The 19,497-nt window shown below is 41.2% G+C and overlaps 1 protein-coding gene across 1 annotated transcript in view; it reads left to right on the top strand.

Moving 5' to 3' along the window:
- ADARB2 (adenosine deaminase RNA specific B2 (inactive)) overlaps nt 1-19,497 on the top strand; it is a 306,599-nt gene that overhangs the window by 237,188 nt on the left and 49,914 nt on the right. Inside the window, exon 4 of the mRNA XM_053993701.1 lies at nt 10,322-10,436. Within this exon, the coding sequence (XP_053849676.1) occupies nt 10,322-10,436 (115 nt within the window). The remainder of the gene's footprint in view (nt 1-10,321; nt 10,437-19,497) is intronic.

Raw genomic sequence — 19,497 nt, 5'->3', positions numbered from 1 at the left:
AGCAAGATAAAGCAAGGAAACTGAAAACTGAAAAGACATTTCTCAGATAAAGGATTGATTTTATTATAGAGAGGCAACTCATAATATTAATCTAAAACCTAGATTTTTTTATAGAGACCATAAAAGCGTTTTTACAGAGTTAGCTGTTCCTAGACACTGGTGGCTTTACAGAGCTTTTATCTAAAGAAAACCCATTGGTGCTAATTTAATATCTGTAGTGTACAACAGCTTGACACCTGAGGCTTGTCCTAAAGCAGGCAAAAGGCTGCAAAGCGAACACTACTTCATTTTTTGAATTATTCAGCACTTGCAGCCAACCTTATGTGTGCCTCTCTAGGAAGAAGGCTTTTGGATTAATGATCAGTAAAAGAAAAGTAAAAAGGCAAACAACCAACCATTCCTTTCTGGTGTTTGTTAGCAGGTGCAGTATTGACCTCAGGAATGATTCTGCAAAATTGCTGTGGACATTCTTCATTACCAGAGCTGTATGCAGAAGGAGCAAAGCTGGCAACCTAGCACGGCCTCCTTTAGGGAACAACTGTTCATGTCAGTGGAAAAGCTTGTTTCCTCTAAATTCATTGAAATGCTACCTATTGGTAGCATCTCTTTAGAGCAAGATGAATGCAGACAGCAATGAATCAACCTCAAATAGAGGGACCCATACATTAGCATCCTAACATTAGCACACTAATGTAAATTTAAAGATTCTAATTAAACCTTTATGCAAAATGTTTTCCTACTAAATAGAAAATCTTACTCTTTGGAGGAGCTGAGGCATTTGGATTTGACAGCATTTCCTTTTTCAATAGTATGCTTATTTTATGTGTTCTATTTTCTTTCAGTCACTCCAGGGGTTTCTGAAACAAATAAAATGATACGTTATATTGTTTGATTGATTCCCTGTAGTCAAGGGATATATTGAGAAAACAGAACAATTTTTTTCACTGAGCTTGTAGAATAAATTTCACTTTGATCTTTATACTTCCTACTGTGGCTACACATTTCTTTTGAGATATTTAACACTGATTAATCTCATATACAGGATCCCATAGTGGTACTCAGGTACAAATTCAGAAACTTTTTCATTATGGAAAAACTTGTATCACAGCTTTTGGTTTCTAAATTTGTCCCTTCCCATTACCCCCAAATGCCCCAATAAAACTTGGGAGGTGTTTCCCCCATTTTAAATTTGATATTTGTGTGTAAAAATTCAATATTTTAAGAAAAAGTTCCATGAACTTCCAAACAGTACCTCTTTGCCAGTTATGATTAAAAATTTCATTGAAAATACTTAAAACAAATTTTATCAGGAGACTTTTGTGGTCCCTAGTGAGTTTCAGATGCAGTACAGGTCATTCAGCTGACATTTAGCCACTCAAGAAACATAATAAGTGAGAAACCCACCACAGCCTTTAAGCACTGCTGAAGCATATGCTGGGTGTATGAACAATTCAGCAAAATCTGATTATATGTTTTTTAGCAGACCTCCCATTCATTAAAATAGGGTCAAATCTAAAACCTAAAGAGGTAGTTGGGTAACCTAATGCCAAGTTTTACCAAAGATGGACTTTAACCAATCCTCCCATTTCACCTTTTTCTCATCTTAATTTTTCCATGTATGCTGTATCCTCCCAACTCCAGCACAGGCAGTGCTATAGTTTTCATAAAGCCCTAATTATACTGTGAGGCACAAAAGAAAAATGGGTGAGAGAAGGAATTCTTTTTTTTAATCCCATTGTTGGATCTTTTGGGACATTTCATCATTCTTCTGTCTGCCACACAGGGACTATGTTCAAAGTCTGCTTCACACAGCAGCCAGCACAGTGCTGATATTTAGTAAATGATCACTAATGATAGAAGCAGCAGCGTGGAGGCAAATATGTTTTGTGGGGCCTGGGAAATTAGCAGAGCAATCAGCCTCCAGCCAGGGTGAGGGAGGAGAGGGAAGTAGACAGCAAATAATCGCTCTGAGCCCAGGAGTCGATTGCACAGTCTGGGCAAGCTGGCCAAGTCAGCCGAGGTCAGCTGAGCCACTGAGGAGCCTTCAAAAATGCAGAGCAAATTTGGGACATTTGATGATCATAGAAATAAGGAATTCATTGAGGTAGCTCAGCATCATATGTAGCTAAAGCATTTGTAACAGGACTACGAACAGATGGGGGAGGGTGGTGAAAGTGATTCTTTTGACTGAATCAATAGGACCAGTTGATCTTCCTCATCAATCTTGATAAGAAAACTGTGAGGATACTTAGTGTCAGAAGTGCTTTATTGGAGTTTTCATTAAAAGCTCCATGTGGAAATGTGTACCCAGCTGCTGCCACATGCAGCCTGTGCAGCAGCACAAGCCCCATCCCCCTCTAAAAAGCACAGCTGAGAAGACCTCTCTGAATCAGGATGTACACAGGATATATCAGCACGTTCAGCTAAAATGAAACATACAGCCAGACAAAATAAAACCACGGCCTTCTAAGATAAAACAAAGCCCATATACACTGACCCTGAGGGGTAAGCCAGAACCAGACATAATGATCAATACTGTAGAAGTTATGATCAGTGAGAAATAATTACTGAACATCTCAAGGAAAACACCACGATGAATTCCCTAGCAGAGCCTTGTTTCTTGAGTAATAATCTGCAAATGCCTGCACATGCTGAAAGAAGGCTGAGTTATGATAGGCTGTGGACTGCAGCCTCCAGTCTGGCTGCAGAAGCCCTTGTATGACTCTGCTTGGAGAGGCTCATCACTGACAGTGTCATTTGCTTCCCAGTTTCCCTGAAATGTGGGTTAAAATTGTCCCCTTTTACCTCTGGATAAAGGGGGTTCATGTCAAAGCAAGTGGTTTGCACCGAGGCCACCAGGAAGGAGGGCAAAGAATGAGCCCAGCCTCCAGCCCCCTGCCTGTGACCACCTTCCTTCCTTCCTTCCTTCCTTCCTTCCTTCCTTCCTTCCTTCCTTCCTTCCTTCCTTCCTTCCTTCCTTCCTTCCTTCCTTCCTTCCTTCCTTCCTTCCTTCCTTCCTTCCTTCCTTCCTTCCTTCCTTCCTTCCTTCCTTCCTTCCTTCCTTCCTTCCTTCCTTCCTTCCTTCCTTCCTTCCTTCCTTCCTTCCTTCCTTCCTTCCTTCCTTCCTTCCTTCCTTCCTTCCTTCCTTCCTTCCTTCCTTCCTTCCTTCCTTCCTTCCTTCCGCAACTTCCTTCCGCAACTTCCTTCCGCAACTTCCTTCCGCAACTTCCTTCCGCAACTTCCTTCCGCAACTTCCTTCCGCAACTTCCTTCCGCAACTTCCTTCCTTCCTTCCGCAACTTCCTTCCTTCCTTCCTTCCGCAACTTCCTTCCTTCCTTCCTTCCTTCCTTCCGCAACTTCCTTCCTTCCTTCCTTCCTTCCTTCCTTCCTTCCTTCCTTCCTTCCGCAACTTCCGCAACTTCCGCAACTTCCGCAACTTCCTTCCGCAACTTCCTTCCGCAACTTCCTTCCGCAACTTCCTTCCTTCCGCAACTTCCTTCCTTCCGCAACTTCCTTCCTTCCTTCCTTCCTTCCTTCCTTCCTTCCTTCCTTCCTTCCTTCCTTCCTTCCTTCCTTCCTTCCTTCCTTCCTTCCTTCCTTCCTTCCTTCCTTCCTTCCTTCCTTCCTTCCGCAACTTCCTTCCTTCCGCAACTTCCTTCCGCAACTTCCTTCCGCAACTTCCTTCCGCAACTTCCTTCCGCAACTTCCTTCCGCAACTTCCTTCCGCAACTTCCGCAACTTCCTTCCTTCCTTCCTTCCGCAACTTCCTTCCTTCCTTCCGCAACTTCCTTCCTTCCTTCCTTCCTTCCTTCCTTCCTTCCTTCCTTCCTTCCTTCCTTCCTTCCTTCCTTCCTTCCTTCCTTCCTTCCTTCCGCAACTTCCTTCCTTCCTTCCGCAACTTCCTTCCTTCCTTCCGCAACTTCCTTCCTTCCGCAACTTCCTTCCTTCCTTCCTTCCTTCCTTCCGCAACTTCCTTCCGCAACTTCCTTCCGCAACTTCCTTCCGCAACTTCCTTCCGCAACTTCCTTCCTTCCTTCCGCAACTTCCTTCCGCAACTTCCTTCCGCAACTTCCTTCCGCAACTTCCTTCCGCAACTTCCTTCCGCAACTTCCTTCCTTCCTTCCTTCCTTCCTTCCTTCCTTCCTTCCGCAACTTCCTTCCGCAACTTCCTTCCGCAACTTCCTTCCGCAACTTCCTTCCGCAACTTCCTTCCTTCCTTCCTTCCTTCCTTCCTTCCTTCCTTCCTTCCTTCCTTCCTTCCTTCCTTCCGCAACTTCCTTCCGCAACTTCCTTCCTTCCTTCCTTCCTTCCTTCCTTCCTTCCTTCCTTCCTTCCTTCCTTCCTTCCTTCCTTCCTTCCTTCCTTCCTTCCTTCCTTCCTCCCTTCCTCCCTTCCTCCCTTCCTCCCTTCCTCCCTCCCTCCCTTCCTCCCTTCCTCCCTTCCTCCCTTCCTCCCTTCCCTTTCCTCCCCTTCCCTCCCCAGGTCATCCTGCCTCTCCATTCCTCTCGGTCCTTGTTCAGTGCTCTCCACTGTGCTGGGGAGCCCCTGGCACTGCATTGATTTCAGAAGACTGATGATGGAGGGCAGCCCATGACCCTCAGCTATTTCTCTGCTCAAGGCTGCATCTTGAAGATGATGTAGTACCTGGGAAGAGCCTGACTAATACATTGACTTGAGGGTACAATCACTTATCAATGAATCTCCAACTAACTACAGCAAACTTATTTACAAGCCTGGGAAAAAAATGTGTAGCAATTTGCTATACAGCCCGACGAGGAGCAGCTCTTCAGGATTGATCTCTGTGCTGTGTTTTCCTCCCCTCCCATTTAGACAGTGAGAGTTCTCTGCAGGAAAAACATACAAACTCCCACTGTCAATAAGTGTGTGTTTCCCACTTGGACAGTGAAAAGAGCTAGGTGTGCATCTCCTTTTATCTAAAGAGAGTTGTGAACTTAATTCAACCTGATCCCCATTCATCGTGTTCAACATTAAGCCCCCAAATGTCAGTGAGATTCTGGAAATAAAGTACTTGGGAGACAGCAAAAACAGAGCCCTTAGTGATATCTGTATAGTAGAATATTTCTTCCCATCCATATGCAAATCTAACCTTTTTGATATTTCAACCCTATAAACCCTAAGACAGGATTTCAATAGAAAATGTTTACTAAAGGCTTTCTCCTTTATAATCTATTGATTTTAATATCCTTACTATTCCTGCTGAATGTCAGTCTTACCCTGAAGACTCCCATTGCAAACTTGAACACATTTAATTATTTATACCATTTGAAATATTAGTGCCGAGAAATCCCTAAAAGTTTTTGGTTCTGTAATGGTGTGATCTAAAGTTTGATTTTCTTTTGTGAATAACAGAAGTAATTTGATATACTAATCAAGGACAGATGAATACTTCAGACATCACAATGCAGTTATAATAGTAATGATATCTATTTTTCATCTTTTCAGACTCCTTGTATATCTTAAAATACAGCTCATTAAGTACTGTAGGATCTCTCAGTGAACAATTTAGCATTATGTTTTTTTTCTTCTGCCAGCAGCCTGAGTGAGAAATTTGTTTCCCATAGGAGGCAGAAGGCATTTAGGCAATATTCAATGTTTGAGTGCAACCTAGGGCAGGTTTGCCCTTGGATGGGGGTCAAGCAGTCTTGTTTGCATTACTTGTATCACTCACTGTATTCACAAGACCTTGTCTCCCTGAGACAATTATTTTTTGTAAAGATGAATTTATGTGAGGACCTATGAAAAGATTTTGATAGCAGGCAAATCAAAGCAGGGGATTTTTAAAAAAACTCAGCACCTTGAAGGTCAGTTCTTCCCCTGAGTCATGTTTTTTACTCCCAACATCCACCCAAAGCCAGAGTGATGGAGCTCACCCTGCCTGGCCAGGGTATGGGCATGCTTGAGCTCCCATCCCTGCCACTTGAGCCTTGTCTGGAACATGTAAGAGTCAGGAATACTTCCACTGGCTTCAGTGGTGGCTTGTACCAGACCCCAGTGTTCCAAGGGGATTAAACCCCTAGGCATAAGTCCCTCCTAGGTTCAGCAATCAAGAAGTATTTGAGCATTTTTTCTTCCATGTATATTGGAAAAAAATTTCAAATTTCTGATTGCCCACATCTTTCTATTTTCTTCACCCCTGTCCCTTTGCCCCAAGCTGCAATTTCTCTGCCATTACATGATCAGAGCAGTTGTATGCACTTCTATTAATTGCACTGAATTTCTCTTTCACAAGGTAAGTTTCTACTCTTATTTTTCTCTCATCTTCAGAAATTTTCCCTTTTTCTTCCACCAACCTGATAGCTGTTCAGAAGCTGCCAAGATGTATTTGGCTCTTGTATTTACTCCAGATGGAGACTTTTATTTTCACTCATATCTGGCAGTAGGAACTGTGGTATCACCAAACACAACTTTTCTCTGAGATTGTTTTGATAGAAGAAAAGAATCGTTCCTTTTACAGATGGTTTATAAGTTACTTCTGATGGCAGATAATATAGTCTAGCCTGGATCCTTAAAGTTCAACAAGGCTCACAATAGCCATAAATAGTTGGATTTTTCTGATTTATATCCCCTCACGAATAACCATCTGGGTATGTATCCTTTAGTAGTCTAGGATTATTGTTTAAAAGTAAAGCTAGAGAATATCTGGAATGAAATCTGTGGTTCTACACTGAGCAGGGATAAATGCAGCTACTCTTATCCCCATCATATCTGTCCTGTGTGCATTAGATTTGTCTGGAACCAGTTAAGGTTTCCTAAGAAGCATTGAGAACCAGTCTAAAGGGTCTAAATAGACAGAAATGCTGTCACTGATTTCATTTCACAGAACTAGGTCAAGCCAAATAGCTGCTCTGGTGTGTGCTAGAGGGAAGGCAGGGTGCTGCATGGACGGGTAAAGGTGAGGGACCCAATGCCCACCCAGCTCTGCCACTGGGCCAGCTTACAAGGCCAGGGTATTCAAAGGTCTGAAATTAATGCTGCACAAGGAGCAATCTTCAGAGTATCAAATCTCTTGCAGGGCTGAGCCATGCACCTCTTCCTTCTTTTTTTCCACCTGAAAAAAATAAACTTGCTTCTTTTCCTCCTTTCCATTTCACTTTGGAATATCCATTTGGAAATTTAGGGCAGTATGATATCCTGGAAATGATCTCTCAGATTAGACACTCTTCCTGGTTTTTTTTCCAGCATTTGACATGTATTCATCTTTGTTTCTCCTTTGCTTCCATGAGTTTCACTGGTATCCTTTTAGGCAATGGAATCAAGACAAAAAAATGTTCGCCTGACTTATTTTAGCTAAGAGGCTTCATATTTAATGGATTTGCTGTTCTTTAATGTCCCAGGTCACTCCCTGAGATCAGCAAATGCTGAATTTCTTATCACCCTTATATGTTATCTGAAGTCATGTCGTTATTTCGCCTTTAGTGAGTCTCTTTGCTCTCGGGCTTTGGAACCCACTGCCAAATGAAGTAAAGAAAGCTCTGACTATGGGGAATTTCTAAATCCAAAGTTAAAAGTTATTTGTTCTGTTTAGCATTTTTAAAATTATTCTTTTAGGAATTGTATGTGCCTCTGAGCTAATTAACTCTTAATGAGCACAAAATGCCCAGGGATGCAGATTTGGATGGTACAGTAGAAATGCAGACATGGATTGGACTGCAGTACTGCAGCAGATGACATTTATGATTTGATTCTTTTTTAAATGATGGTGCAGATATTTTTATTGAGATACTCTTCCCCCCCACCCCCTGCCCCCCTCCCCCCCCCAAACTTTCTAGTCTAAATAAAGCTGATCAGATTTTCAGTCCACCATATGGGGCCCAGTTATATCAGTCCTGCAAATACACTTTAGTTTTTCATTATGGATGAAGTCACTCTTCAGCAGGGAAAACAAGTTGAGAAACAAACTTTCATATTATGAAAGACAGGCAGTGTTCCAGCACTGAGCACTTAACCAGAGCATCAGGAAATCAGAACACCTGGCTGTGCCCAGCTCTGTGCTATTCCCCTGACCAGTCCCTCACCCTTTTAGCACCTTCACTCATTCATCTGTAAAGCGACTGTAATTGCGTTTATATCACAAGGGTGCCTTGATGCTTGGCAAATGAGAATTGACCCAAAATTCATCCTTCAGAAGCACTGTATGAGCAGTACCTCGCTCACATGGTAATTGTGGACAATTAGATTAGACGAGGTATAAATGCAGTGAAAGTGAAATTCCGTTTAGGAACTGTCAAACTGTTCTTGATAATTTTTCTTAGTTTTCATCTAATTCTAGTGTGGAATTTTGCATGCATCTCCCAGAAAGGCTTTATATGCCTCTTTTCTTCTTCTGCAACAAGACTGCATATTTTATTCTGTGTTATAGTAAACTGTATTTTGGGCAAGTGATTTGTTCCCAGAACAGTACCTTGGAAAGCTAGGTTTAGATAAACAAAGAAAAATTATTGTGTCAAAGAAATCCTATCCTCTATGTATTTGACCAAATTACAATCACTGACAAGGATTGTACACAGAAAAAAATATTCCAGGTTTTATGAAAAGGGGTTTGCCCAAGTGTTGTTATGTTTTATTTAATTAGATTTTTTTATACTTGCCATAATAATGTTTTAAAATTAAGCTGAATTTCTACAACAAACTGTAGAAACATATGGTGTACAGCCTGCAGAGGCACTTAATGGCAGTAGCATTACTGATATTTGTGAGTTAGAACCTGCTTTCCTCTGAGAAATAGCTGTGTGTTCTCCCAGTTTAAAGCACTGTTTTACTCCAATCTTTTTTCATCACAATTAACAGTTTGGGGAGGAAAAGAATGAATGTGATCTTCTTAAATACGTTTCCTCATTTCCACGTGGCTGTGGATATTTCAGGGTGAGGGAAGTTGTGTGTCAGACTCAGCCTCTCCTCCCTGTGTGTCATGAACACACTTAATGAAGCCTGTTTTACCAGGATCTCCTCCAGTCCCCCAGGTATATCAATCTGGATATCTCCAGATATATATATATATATATCCCCCAGCATATCCCAACACCTGGGAATTGGGAAATGGAATAGAAATCCAAAAATGGAATTGTTTCTTGCTTGAGCCACTTTTCCTAACAAAGGCACAATCACTTGGGGCAAACCAGATTTCAGGATGCCAGGAGGTCTCTGTCAGCACCCCAGAGTAAGCTCCACCTCCCAGGAACTACTTCCAGAAGGATTTGTGTTTACAGCTTGGTTCCGTACAAGAAATCGTATGTCTGAAAAAGAAAGCCTTTGGATGTTACTTTTTTATGTTCAAACTTGCAAAGCACTTTAAGAACAACTCATGCTCACAAAGAGTGTTCCACTGACTTATCTCTAATGTATGCTTGAGAGACTCAGTGCAAAACAAAATGCAGAGATTAAGTAAATGAAAAGATACCAAACATTGCAGCAGGGAATCATTCCAAGTCATGGTGTTCTCAGGAGCACCAGAGCTGGTTTAGGTTCATGCTCATCCATGCAGAGTCTGCAGAATTCACTTTTTAGACCTTTTTAATCTGCTCTGTTTTAGTAACCAGGTTCCCAAGACTGTCCCTGGTGATTGGACTCATTCACACCTGCGGGTTCAGACCACACACACTCCCGTGCCCAGTCCCTGGGAAAATTTGACCTGTCAAAAAAAATGCCATGCTCAGGAAGAGACATGGCAGACCAGTCCCTGCCAGACCACTGCACACCGATGAACTGCAAGCAACATCTTTGGCAGGATATGCAGGCAAAGATTCCCCATCACCCCAGTGCCTGTCAAGATAGAAGCAGGACAGATCATGGTGCTCCTCTGGCAGATTCCTGAGCTGATTGTTTTGCCTTGGTAGCTGTGAGTCATTAAAAACTCAATTTGAATGCAGATATAGGTGGTTTTTACTGATAAACCAGGCCTCAACTCAGCTCTCAGTCTTCAGTGGGCTAATGGAAATTTTCAGTGGACTCACAGAAATAAATGGGTTTGTAGGACACAGGTCCACCTCTTTAGCTTACTATAATAAAGTGCTGTAAGTTCCTGTGAACTGGTGATGGACCAATGTCTTAACAACTAAATCTTCTCCCTTTATCCCCAGTCCTAGTTAATATGGGTCTCTTGGCTTTCATGCAGTTAATTTGTCATTTCTGAGGCTGATGTAGGAAGTCAAAGGAAGGATACATGTTTTATCTTTGCTCTGATAGGTGGTGTTTAATTCTAAAGTGGACCTTTCAGCAGCTGATATCAGGTGACTAATCTGCAGAAATGCCCAGGTTCCTCAATCAGAGAAGTGAAAAAGTTCTTTCTGACTGTCTCTTTCAGGATTTCGCTGACTCCATATACCAAATGGTTGCACAGAAGTTCCAGGAACTGACAGACAATTTCACTTCCATGCATGCACGCCACAAAACTCTTGCAGGCATTGTGATGACCAAAGGTAAGATACTCTCTCATTTATTTTCCTCTGGCATTTTTCATGACTAAGTAATACATTATTTACCTGGTTCACAATACTGAAGGATGACTTTACTCCCTCACAGGAAAATGAATAGTAATGCAGTGAAAAGAAGCATTAAATATTTACACCTCAAGTAAGTTCACACAAAAACTATTGGCAACAGAGTTGAAGATTTATTCATAAATATGTTGCTATGTTTCTTTGTTTACAGGACAAAATGCAGCCCTCTCTGATTCTTCATTCCCTTACAGATGGGGGAGAGAGTTAGTTATCAATAAAAGTAGTATTATTTATTAATTACTTTCTTAGGTCTGAATACACCAAGTTCTTGTTGTACAACATAAACTTCGTTTTAGACTGGCAACAGAAACAAATGTGCTTTCCAGTTAAAAGAAACAAACATAGAGTATGTGTAATTTTAGTTCTGCTCTTCTCTAACCAGGGGAAATACTTATACTTACCAGCAGGGCCAAAATTTGGTATTCATTCATGTTAAGACTTGACTGATTGACACTGTGTGGAAATCTTCAGTGCTTTGATGAAACAGTTGCATAGATGGTCCTTCTTTGCAGGCACCCCTCAGTTGGGGCATCTCAGTATTTATGAGGATGTCAGCAGTGGAGATGCTTCCATAAACTTCATTCTCTCTCTGACACATGGAGCAGTGGGTCCAGTACAGAAATGAGAAGATAAGCTCAGAGAGGAAAGGCATATATAATTCATCCAGGCTTGTCTCACTCCTTCCTTTCACCAATTACATTAGCTAGGTTCAGTAGGGATGGTTGTGAATATTGCAAGACAGCAGGATGGAGACAGGATTTTCTGATGGATCTTTTCCAACCACAGAGCCTAAATGAAGATAAGATTTCTGTGCTGAGCATCTCCTTTTTGATGTAAAAAGAATAAGTAACCATATTCAGTATGAAGGAAAATAAAAAGGAAGTGTGATTGACTTTGGGATGTGAAAGATGCACACTAGACCCAGCATACCAGCTGCCTTGTCATTGTCAGATTTCTTGAATGTGGCTTTCATCAGATTTAAACAAAGTGCTATAGTTTATTTAGAGGATCTCTTTCCAAGCAGAAGCACAAGGAAGAACATTTAAATATACTTTTTACGAGAAGCTAAGCTACAGGAGCCAAGAACTGTTGCTTTAACCACATGTATGGGGAGAGCACAGGGGAGGTTACACTTACTCAATGTAAGAATTGTAAGAAATGCCTGTAGGAATTTCATCCCATTCTACTTTGCCAAGGAGCTACTCCTACATTCTTTAGCCCAGGTCTAGACCAGCTTTATAAAGCATGATTGAGCCACTGCAGCCTTATTTCTACATGTCCAAAGAAGCAGATTAAAGACCCACAATATATGAAAAGAACAGCAACTGGAAGAAGTCATAATTCCCAAAGTCGTGGCTACTGAGTGCATGCAGTACTAGGGGGAAAAAAAGGGCACTTCTAGACTTTCTTAGCCTTTCCGGGCAGTTGGGGCTGTCTATGTCTCTTCTTTAGGGAAGGGCTGAAAGTGTCTTTATGCTGTTTGTTTCTTTTGGTGGGCCCCATGCCCTTAGTGGGATTTTACAAATTTGTGTTTAGTATTTCATCTTAGTCAGCATTGAGACAAAGTATCATTTTACTTAAGTTAACAAATTATTTCCCTTAAGGCTTCTTTTTCAATTCTGAATTCCCTCTCATGAATTTGTTCAATCTGTCAGCCATCCAATTTGTCAATATCTCACTGGTTTTGTGGAACCCAGAAAAGAAACTTGCAGATATAAGGTGATTCACAGAAGATGCAAGGCTAGAAACAGCCTTATCTTACTATATTCTCCAGGAAGATTTGAGTTCTTTCCAGCACAAGAATCTCAGCCAACCAAGGCAAGATGAATCATCTGTCATTTGTGTCATTATTTTCTGTACTAAAGTTGTAGATTTGTGGTCTCTTCTTCACTATCATTCCCAGAAGTAGCAAGGTCCCCGACACACGCTTTTCAAGGATGGCAGAGGCAGGTTTTCCACATCAAGCACTCAAAGGAGTACCCATTCCCTGTGTTTTTAACAAAAAAATTGGCAGAAGCTGTCTTAGGTCTCTGCAAACAATTTACTAATGACATCAACAAAAACAAATCTGGAAACGTCTTGTTGCATTTGGTACCATAAGTGACAAAAACTGATTTGTTTTTACCTTCATTTCAATTTACTGTCATCCTGACTAGAAGCAGATTTATCTGTGCTTGTACAGTTTCCAGGCAAAGCTGGCAAAAAGCACAATGGGATTCTGTGATAACTGCTGTTAAGATAATGCAAGATCTCTACAGACAAAAAAGAAGTGTGCTAGATTGGTTTTCTTTTTCTGAACTCTGACATTTTTTCTGTCATTTCAATTTCCCAGGGAAACCAAAGAGAATTATGTTTGGCCACTGTAATTGACTTACGCTGTAGCACCCGGGGCAAATTCCAACGTGTTAGAAAGAAAAAAAATGTGGAAAATTATGTTATTGAAGGACTGAGAATGTTCTTCAGTAATAAATTGCTAGTCAGTGAAACAGGCAGTCCAAGGCATTTAGAAATGCTTTGCCCTGGATTGTGATGACAATTAAAATCTCCACGCTTTTTTGTGAAAGTTTAGTTGTTTATTAGCATCAAGATAATCTTAAAAATATTGGCCTAGGCAGGAGCGATTTACCACACTAGATACCAGCTGATGTGATCTTAGCTGATGTAATACAATAATTGAATATAATAATAACTGAAAAACTCACATAACTGATCTTGAACTAAATGTTTCAAAAGATTGAAGAGTTTAAGTCAATTATTTAATAGTTATAATGTATAATGTTATAATGTATTTGAAATCTGCCAGTCCTCTAACATATTCTAATTTTGTTGAAACACACTCAGAGAAGATTGTTCTCTCAAAAGTTGTTTGATCAATTATAAGAAAAATTGTTTAACAAGTAAGTGCATTCAAGTCTTCCTCATACAGCAAGCTACAATCCAGAGACTCTCTTCAAGTTGAATAATAAGTATACTTATTATTGTAGCATAATATTTAAATGAGGACCTATGCTTTACTGCACATTGACTCTCCACAGCAGATCTGCTGATTTCTCTGGAGATATGATGAATTCACACATGGTAAATTAAGAACATCAGCTCACCTGTGGAAAGGACATTCTGGATAACACCATGTCAAACACAAGCCATCAGCTCAGAACTTGCATCATGTGATGCAAGGAGTTATCTTCCCTCCTCATGTTTTGCATTAGTGGCTAAAACACAGTTGATAACACAACATTTTGGCTATGTGCTTGCAAAGTGCCAAGACTATCTCTCTCTCCTAGCCCCATCCCCAACAAGTAAGCTGGAGGTGAGCAAGAGGCTGAGAGGGGACACAGGTGTCCTCAGCTAATGGAGGGAGTATTTCTTGCCATAGGACACTGTGCTCAGCAGTAAAAATTTGGGGAGAGGGAAGTGGGGAGATAATTGGGTTTATGGCATTTATCTTGCCAAGCAACCATGACCTATCATTATATCAATGCATCAGTTTTGCCTTCCTTCTGTTTCTTCCCAGTCCCACAGGAGAGTGGAATGAGCAAGAGGCTGTGTGGGTGTTTGGCTCTTGGCCAGGATCAACCAATATTTCATTTCAGCAGCAGCTGTTTCTTGATGTTTCTTCTTGTCAGGGAAAGATGACCCACCAGCTCCCCATCCTTCTGTCTCTCAGGTGCAATTTGGACATCTTATTTTGACTCACCGGTCTGCTGTATCTTTCTATTGAAAAGTTTTCAGCGAGAAGTAGTTTCCAAAATTGTTATTGTTATTGTTATGTCAGTTGATACATTAGGAAAAAAATGAAGGGCAAGCAAGCTATTATTTTCTAACACAAGGCAACAAATGCAAAACCAGAGCAGCCTCACATACCTCTGGGCCTGATGCCCAGAGTCACAGATTGTGGGGTGACAGAAGGAGCCCCTGTGGTCCCACCACAGGTCACTAGGCAGGTCAGCTGTCTTTACAGCACACAGGGCATTAAGGGGACAGTGTGGCAGTGCTGCCCGTCCCCCAGAGCTGAGAGGTAGGAAGTCCCAGGGCAGGGCAGAGCAGGGTGGGAGATGTGAGCCTCACACTGAGTGCTCTGATCTAGAGGCTGATGGCATTCACACTGTTTATTGGCATCACAGAGAGAGTTTGGCCTTTGCTCTACCTGAAATCACCAGGCACAACAAAGAATTCCTGTCACTCAGTAAAGAGATGATCTATTATTGCTGAGGTCCTCTTTGCAAAAAAGAAAAAAAAAAAACCATGCCATAATCATTAGGGACAAAATGAAACTGCTATTTAAATACAATTTTCCCATTTGTGTTTGACAAATCTTAGCAGTTTAAATACTGATAGGAACTTTTGTCATGCTTTCTGTTAAAAATGAAGCATTAAGAAAGTTCAGTCCTTTTCACGGCAGTGTAACATTCATGGAAAAAGATTATGAGTTGATTTCTTGCTTCAATTTTCTCTCTTCTATATATATATATATATATTTTTTTTTAAGGCTGACAATCATTTTGATGTTAAAAGCAAATTAGGAGGTCTTCTCAGTTATCTTGTGTGAAATAAAGATGAACTGGACAAAAGAGCCCTAAATAGAAATTTCATGCTGTGATAAAAGATGGGAAATTATCATCCATATCTCATGGAATGGATCTTAATCATTGCTAAGTGGAATAACAGAAAAAAGTAAAGTTGACAATATGTCTCCATGGATCTTTCCAGTCACATTAAGATTCACAAAGCCTGGCATTTTAGTACAATCAGAAATACTGCTGTCCAGTTGATTTCTAATCCTCAGTATGAGTAGGAAAGTTGCAAAGCAGTAGAATACAGTAGAACACTCAGGCCATATGGAGAAGGTACCAATCTGCTCCATCCCATGCACACTCGAGTAGCCAAACCAGTTAGAGAAAATGTGAACAATTTACAGATTAGTGTCCAGGGCAGATTCCCTCAGGAAGAGAGGCACAGGAGGAATTTAGGCTCCCAGATCCCATTTGCATAGTTAGATGGATGCTAAAAGCCTGGTCTCTGTGAGATTCAGTTTTTCCATGAGAATTGAAACTTCTGAAATCAAAACTGAGTGCCCAAACTGTTGACATCCTTTTGAAGATCTCAGAAAGTCTCTTCACCTACTGCTGTCTGATGCTCTCAAGGACATGGCACAAAGTCATTTGACATTCTTGCAAACATTATTGACTTCTTACATATGCCAAGGTTGACACTTCACCAGTAGATGACAGTTTCTCTCAAAATAATTTAAAATACGTAAATAGGTATGTAGTTAGGAACCATATATGTCCCTCTTTCTCAGAAATCTGGTTTCCTTTGCTTATAAACCCTAAACCAATAATCTTCAGATTCTCTCTAAATAGTTTTGAACCCCATAAGACTATCCCTTTTCTACAGCTGCATTTCTATTCCTGGATTTTGTAATGTGCACCTATAATGGCCATAATCTCACATTCCTGCAGCTCAAGAGACTTAGGTTTCCAAATTCCAGCTCAAAGAATATTTGAGGATTTGCAGTTAAAACTCTGGCCCCACCAGAGCCATCACTTCTATTAAAATCTGGGTTTAGGCATTGTGAGGACTCCCCTTACAAGAGCAACTTTGAGTGTTTCTTCATCATTTCTGTCAAACAAGGGCTAAGGAACAGAAAGTAGTTGAAGACAGATTACTTAGAAATAGAAAATATGAGATGGGACACAATCCTGCAGCCTTGAACAGAGTAGGAAAGAAACAGCTTCAGGGACAACTCTCCAGCCTAGGTTATATGTTTTGCACTAAAAAAAAAAACAGGGAGAAATGCACACACCAGCTGGGAGTAAGCACAGAACCAGAGCTTCACTCTTGGAAATGAGCACCCCAACCTGCACACACACAGCCTCTCATTGCTGTTATTGTCTAACCTAATTCCATCCTCTCAGCTCTTTGGTGGCACAGGTTCAGAAGGAAGAGGACAAAAAACCCCTCTCATATCAGCAGTTTTAGGCACTTCCAGAGGAAAATGACCCAAATGGGAAGGGAACTGAGTCCCTCATTTCTCACCAGCTGAAGCAGCTGTAGGCGTCTCCAGCACATTGCACTGCTGCCTTCTGGGCAGCTTCAGCTCCCCACTGGTTACTCTGGTTCCCATCTCTTCTCAGACACTGAGTCTTTTTACCTCCCTGAACATTTACTGTCTCTGGATTTAGTTTTCCATTCCCACTGTTCAAAGTATTTTTTCTGATTAAACACCTCTCAAAACCTGGATGCAGACAAGGCCCTGTCTCTGTGTCACATATAATTGCATTGGGCACAAGGATGGGTGTAATAATTAGCATAAAACATGGAAATTAAAAATAGGCACTTCTGTTTCCTAAGTGTGTCAAGCAAGGAGTTGGCAAGGTCAGACTTTCATTCTGCTCTGTGATAAGGCAAACTGGAAGCTGTCCCAATGTCAATACCAAGAGTGGTAAAAAAAGAAATTTCTTCGGTGAATAAAGGCTTGGAAACCCTTGCTTTCACTTTACCAACCTAGTAAAACACATAGGAAGATGTTGTTAGATGCTAGTACACCAAAGAATATTAGAAAAATACCATTTAAAAAATCCCACATAAAATTAAGTTCCTCCTGTGCTTAACTGCCAAAATTCATATTCAGGATTTCATTCTTTCTCATTACAATTTAGAATCTCACTAGTAAGTAAAACTGTCAATTTACTTAACGCTGAGATATCAGTGGCACAACATTTATTAGAGAACCACAGATATCTGCAGTCAGGACATGGCAGGAAAGTGCAATTCAGTCTTGCTTTAAAATTAAGAATTATGTGCAAGCTCTCTTGTTGAGGAGAGTATTCAAATTCACATGAAAGGAAAAAACCCTCAAAGAACTTTGATACTGCCACTATGAATTCAGGTTTTTTTAAAAAATCCTCAAGGATATGGTAAAGGGGTGAAGCATGCCTGGGCTGGCTGACCCTCCTCCCTCTCTGGATTTCCAAAGCCCACGTTGAGGAAAGGAAGGGAAGGTAAAGGGCACTGGTGCTCACAAACACAGCACTGTCTCCTTCCACACTCCTCAGAATCAAAGCTGATGGGATTTCATCCTTTTGGTCCACTGAGGGGAGGGAAGAAATGGACCATAGAAATTAGAACTGGGAGAGTCCACTAAGTCGTCCAGTCCATTTCCCTGCAAGAATAAGATTGTTCCCAAGTGCTCTTTCCAGTCTAGATTTAAATTAATCAATTAACAATGGGGCTTTCAAAAGTACCTTGGGAGACCATTCTAGCCTAATGGATCTCATTGTTAATAATTTTCACCAGTTATTCAGCCTGACTTTTATTTTCTTTGATGTCATCTCAGGACCTCAGTTCTGCTGCTCTAAATTTAGTGCCCACTTCTCTCCTTGGGGTTTGTACCTTTCAAATATTCAGAAACAAGCACACCATGTTCATAGTTTGCATATTCAATTTTTGTACTCTCTCCTGTTGGCTCACTCTTCTCTGCAGCCCCCCCCCAGCCTTGCCTTTGTTTTCTGATTCCCTTCCACTTGGGCAACCTCCTCACCATTCTTTTCCACATTGGAAATCCATCTTTTGATTGAGGATTAATGGAAAGACCTGCACAAAACTATCTTGCAAAATGGATTAGCACAAGAATCCTTTTTCAGGCATCCCATGATGTGATCAAACACTATAAAATGGGCTTGTGTCAGAAAGGGATTTTTGGAACTTATTTACAAGTGCCCTCCCCACCCCCGTGGGTTTGGGCAAAATTTACTATGCCTGACTGTGAAAAGAGATCCACAGCCACTGTCAGACAATACCCTGGCTCTTGCTTCCAGCACAGAGGGGTCAGAGATCAGGGTAGAGAGGACTGTGACTCTGTCCCTGCTCCTTCACTGATGAAGATGAAGAGCTCTGCAAAGAATAGCTTTCCCTAGGCAGCACAGTCAGAAGGAGGATTACTCAACACATTAATAAGGGAAGAAAATATGAGACTCACAGAGACCCGCTCTACACCCTCTCTTTCCACAAAAATACAATATATTCAGTCACACATAACCCACATTTTGATGTAAGGAAAGGAAATCCCTAAGCAAGTCTAGTGTTTCAAAGACTATTCCATTTATACCCCTAAATATCTGTAACCTCACTGCTAGCCACTTCTTTGTTCCTATTATTTGCTAGCTGTGTATCTGCCTTTTGTTCAGACTTCTGCCATTCCATTTCCTAAGCCCTCAACATGCTTCTTTCTTCCCATATTTTAGTCAGCTACTTCACATCAGCTGCTCCCATCCAGCTCAGGGGTGCTCTTTGGGACATCCAGTGTGAGCTAGGGGTTACAGCCAGAGTGCTCACTGGAGTCACAGGTTCCTGTTTGTCACTGAAATTACCACAATCGCTACCACAGGTACGATATAAAATGGAGAGGAAAAAATGAGCTGTAGCAGTCTTTATGGCTGGCAGATAAATGCATACTGTGGATTGATATATTCATACTATTAATCATCCCTGCTGTACACAGTTCTTCTCTCGTGGCTACACAGTTTTCAATTTTTTTTTTTTTTTTTTTTTTTTTTTTTTTTTTTTTTTAGTCATGAGTGTGATTTTGCTCCCCATGCAGAGCTGGGACAGCAGAGCTGTCTGTGTCAGGAGTGCATATTCTACATCAAAACCAAGAGCAAGGTACACCAGCCCCTCAATCCTCAGCTCCCTCCTTGCATATACATCTTGATTTCACACCTCTTGAAGCCTCAGAATAGAAGGGGTTGTAGATGCATCACCAAGGTGTGGGGAAAATGGACTGATGGACCTGGGTAAACACATCCCTCACTTCTAACCATATACCTACCCCTCATGTAAGCACTAGCATAGGGGCAATGGTTTCAATTTCCAGAGAAATATGTCCTTTTCCTGTTTTTTTTTTTTGAGGGACAAGATGGGGAGAAGAGCTCTTTGCCTCTTTGGCAGTATTTTCTGTGGGACATTGCCCACTCCTGAA

This window comes from Vidua macroura, chromosome 1 (genome assembly GCF_024509145.1).
Source record: "Vidua macroura isolate BioBank_ID:100142 chromosome 1, ASM2450914v1, whole genome shotgun sequence".
In the NCBI taxonomy this organism is placed as follows: Eukaryota; Metazoa; Chordata; class Aves; order Passeriformes; family Viduidae; genus Vidua; species Vidua macroura.
Note: the sequence above shows the minus strand (reverse complement) of the source record. Positions and strands in the feature narration are given on the sequence as shown.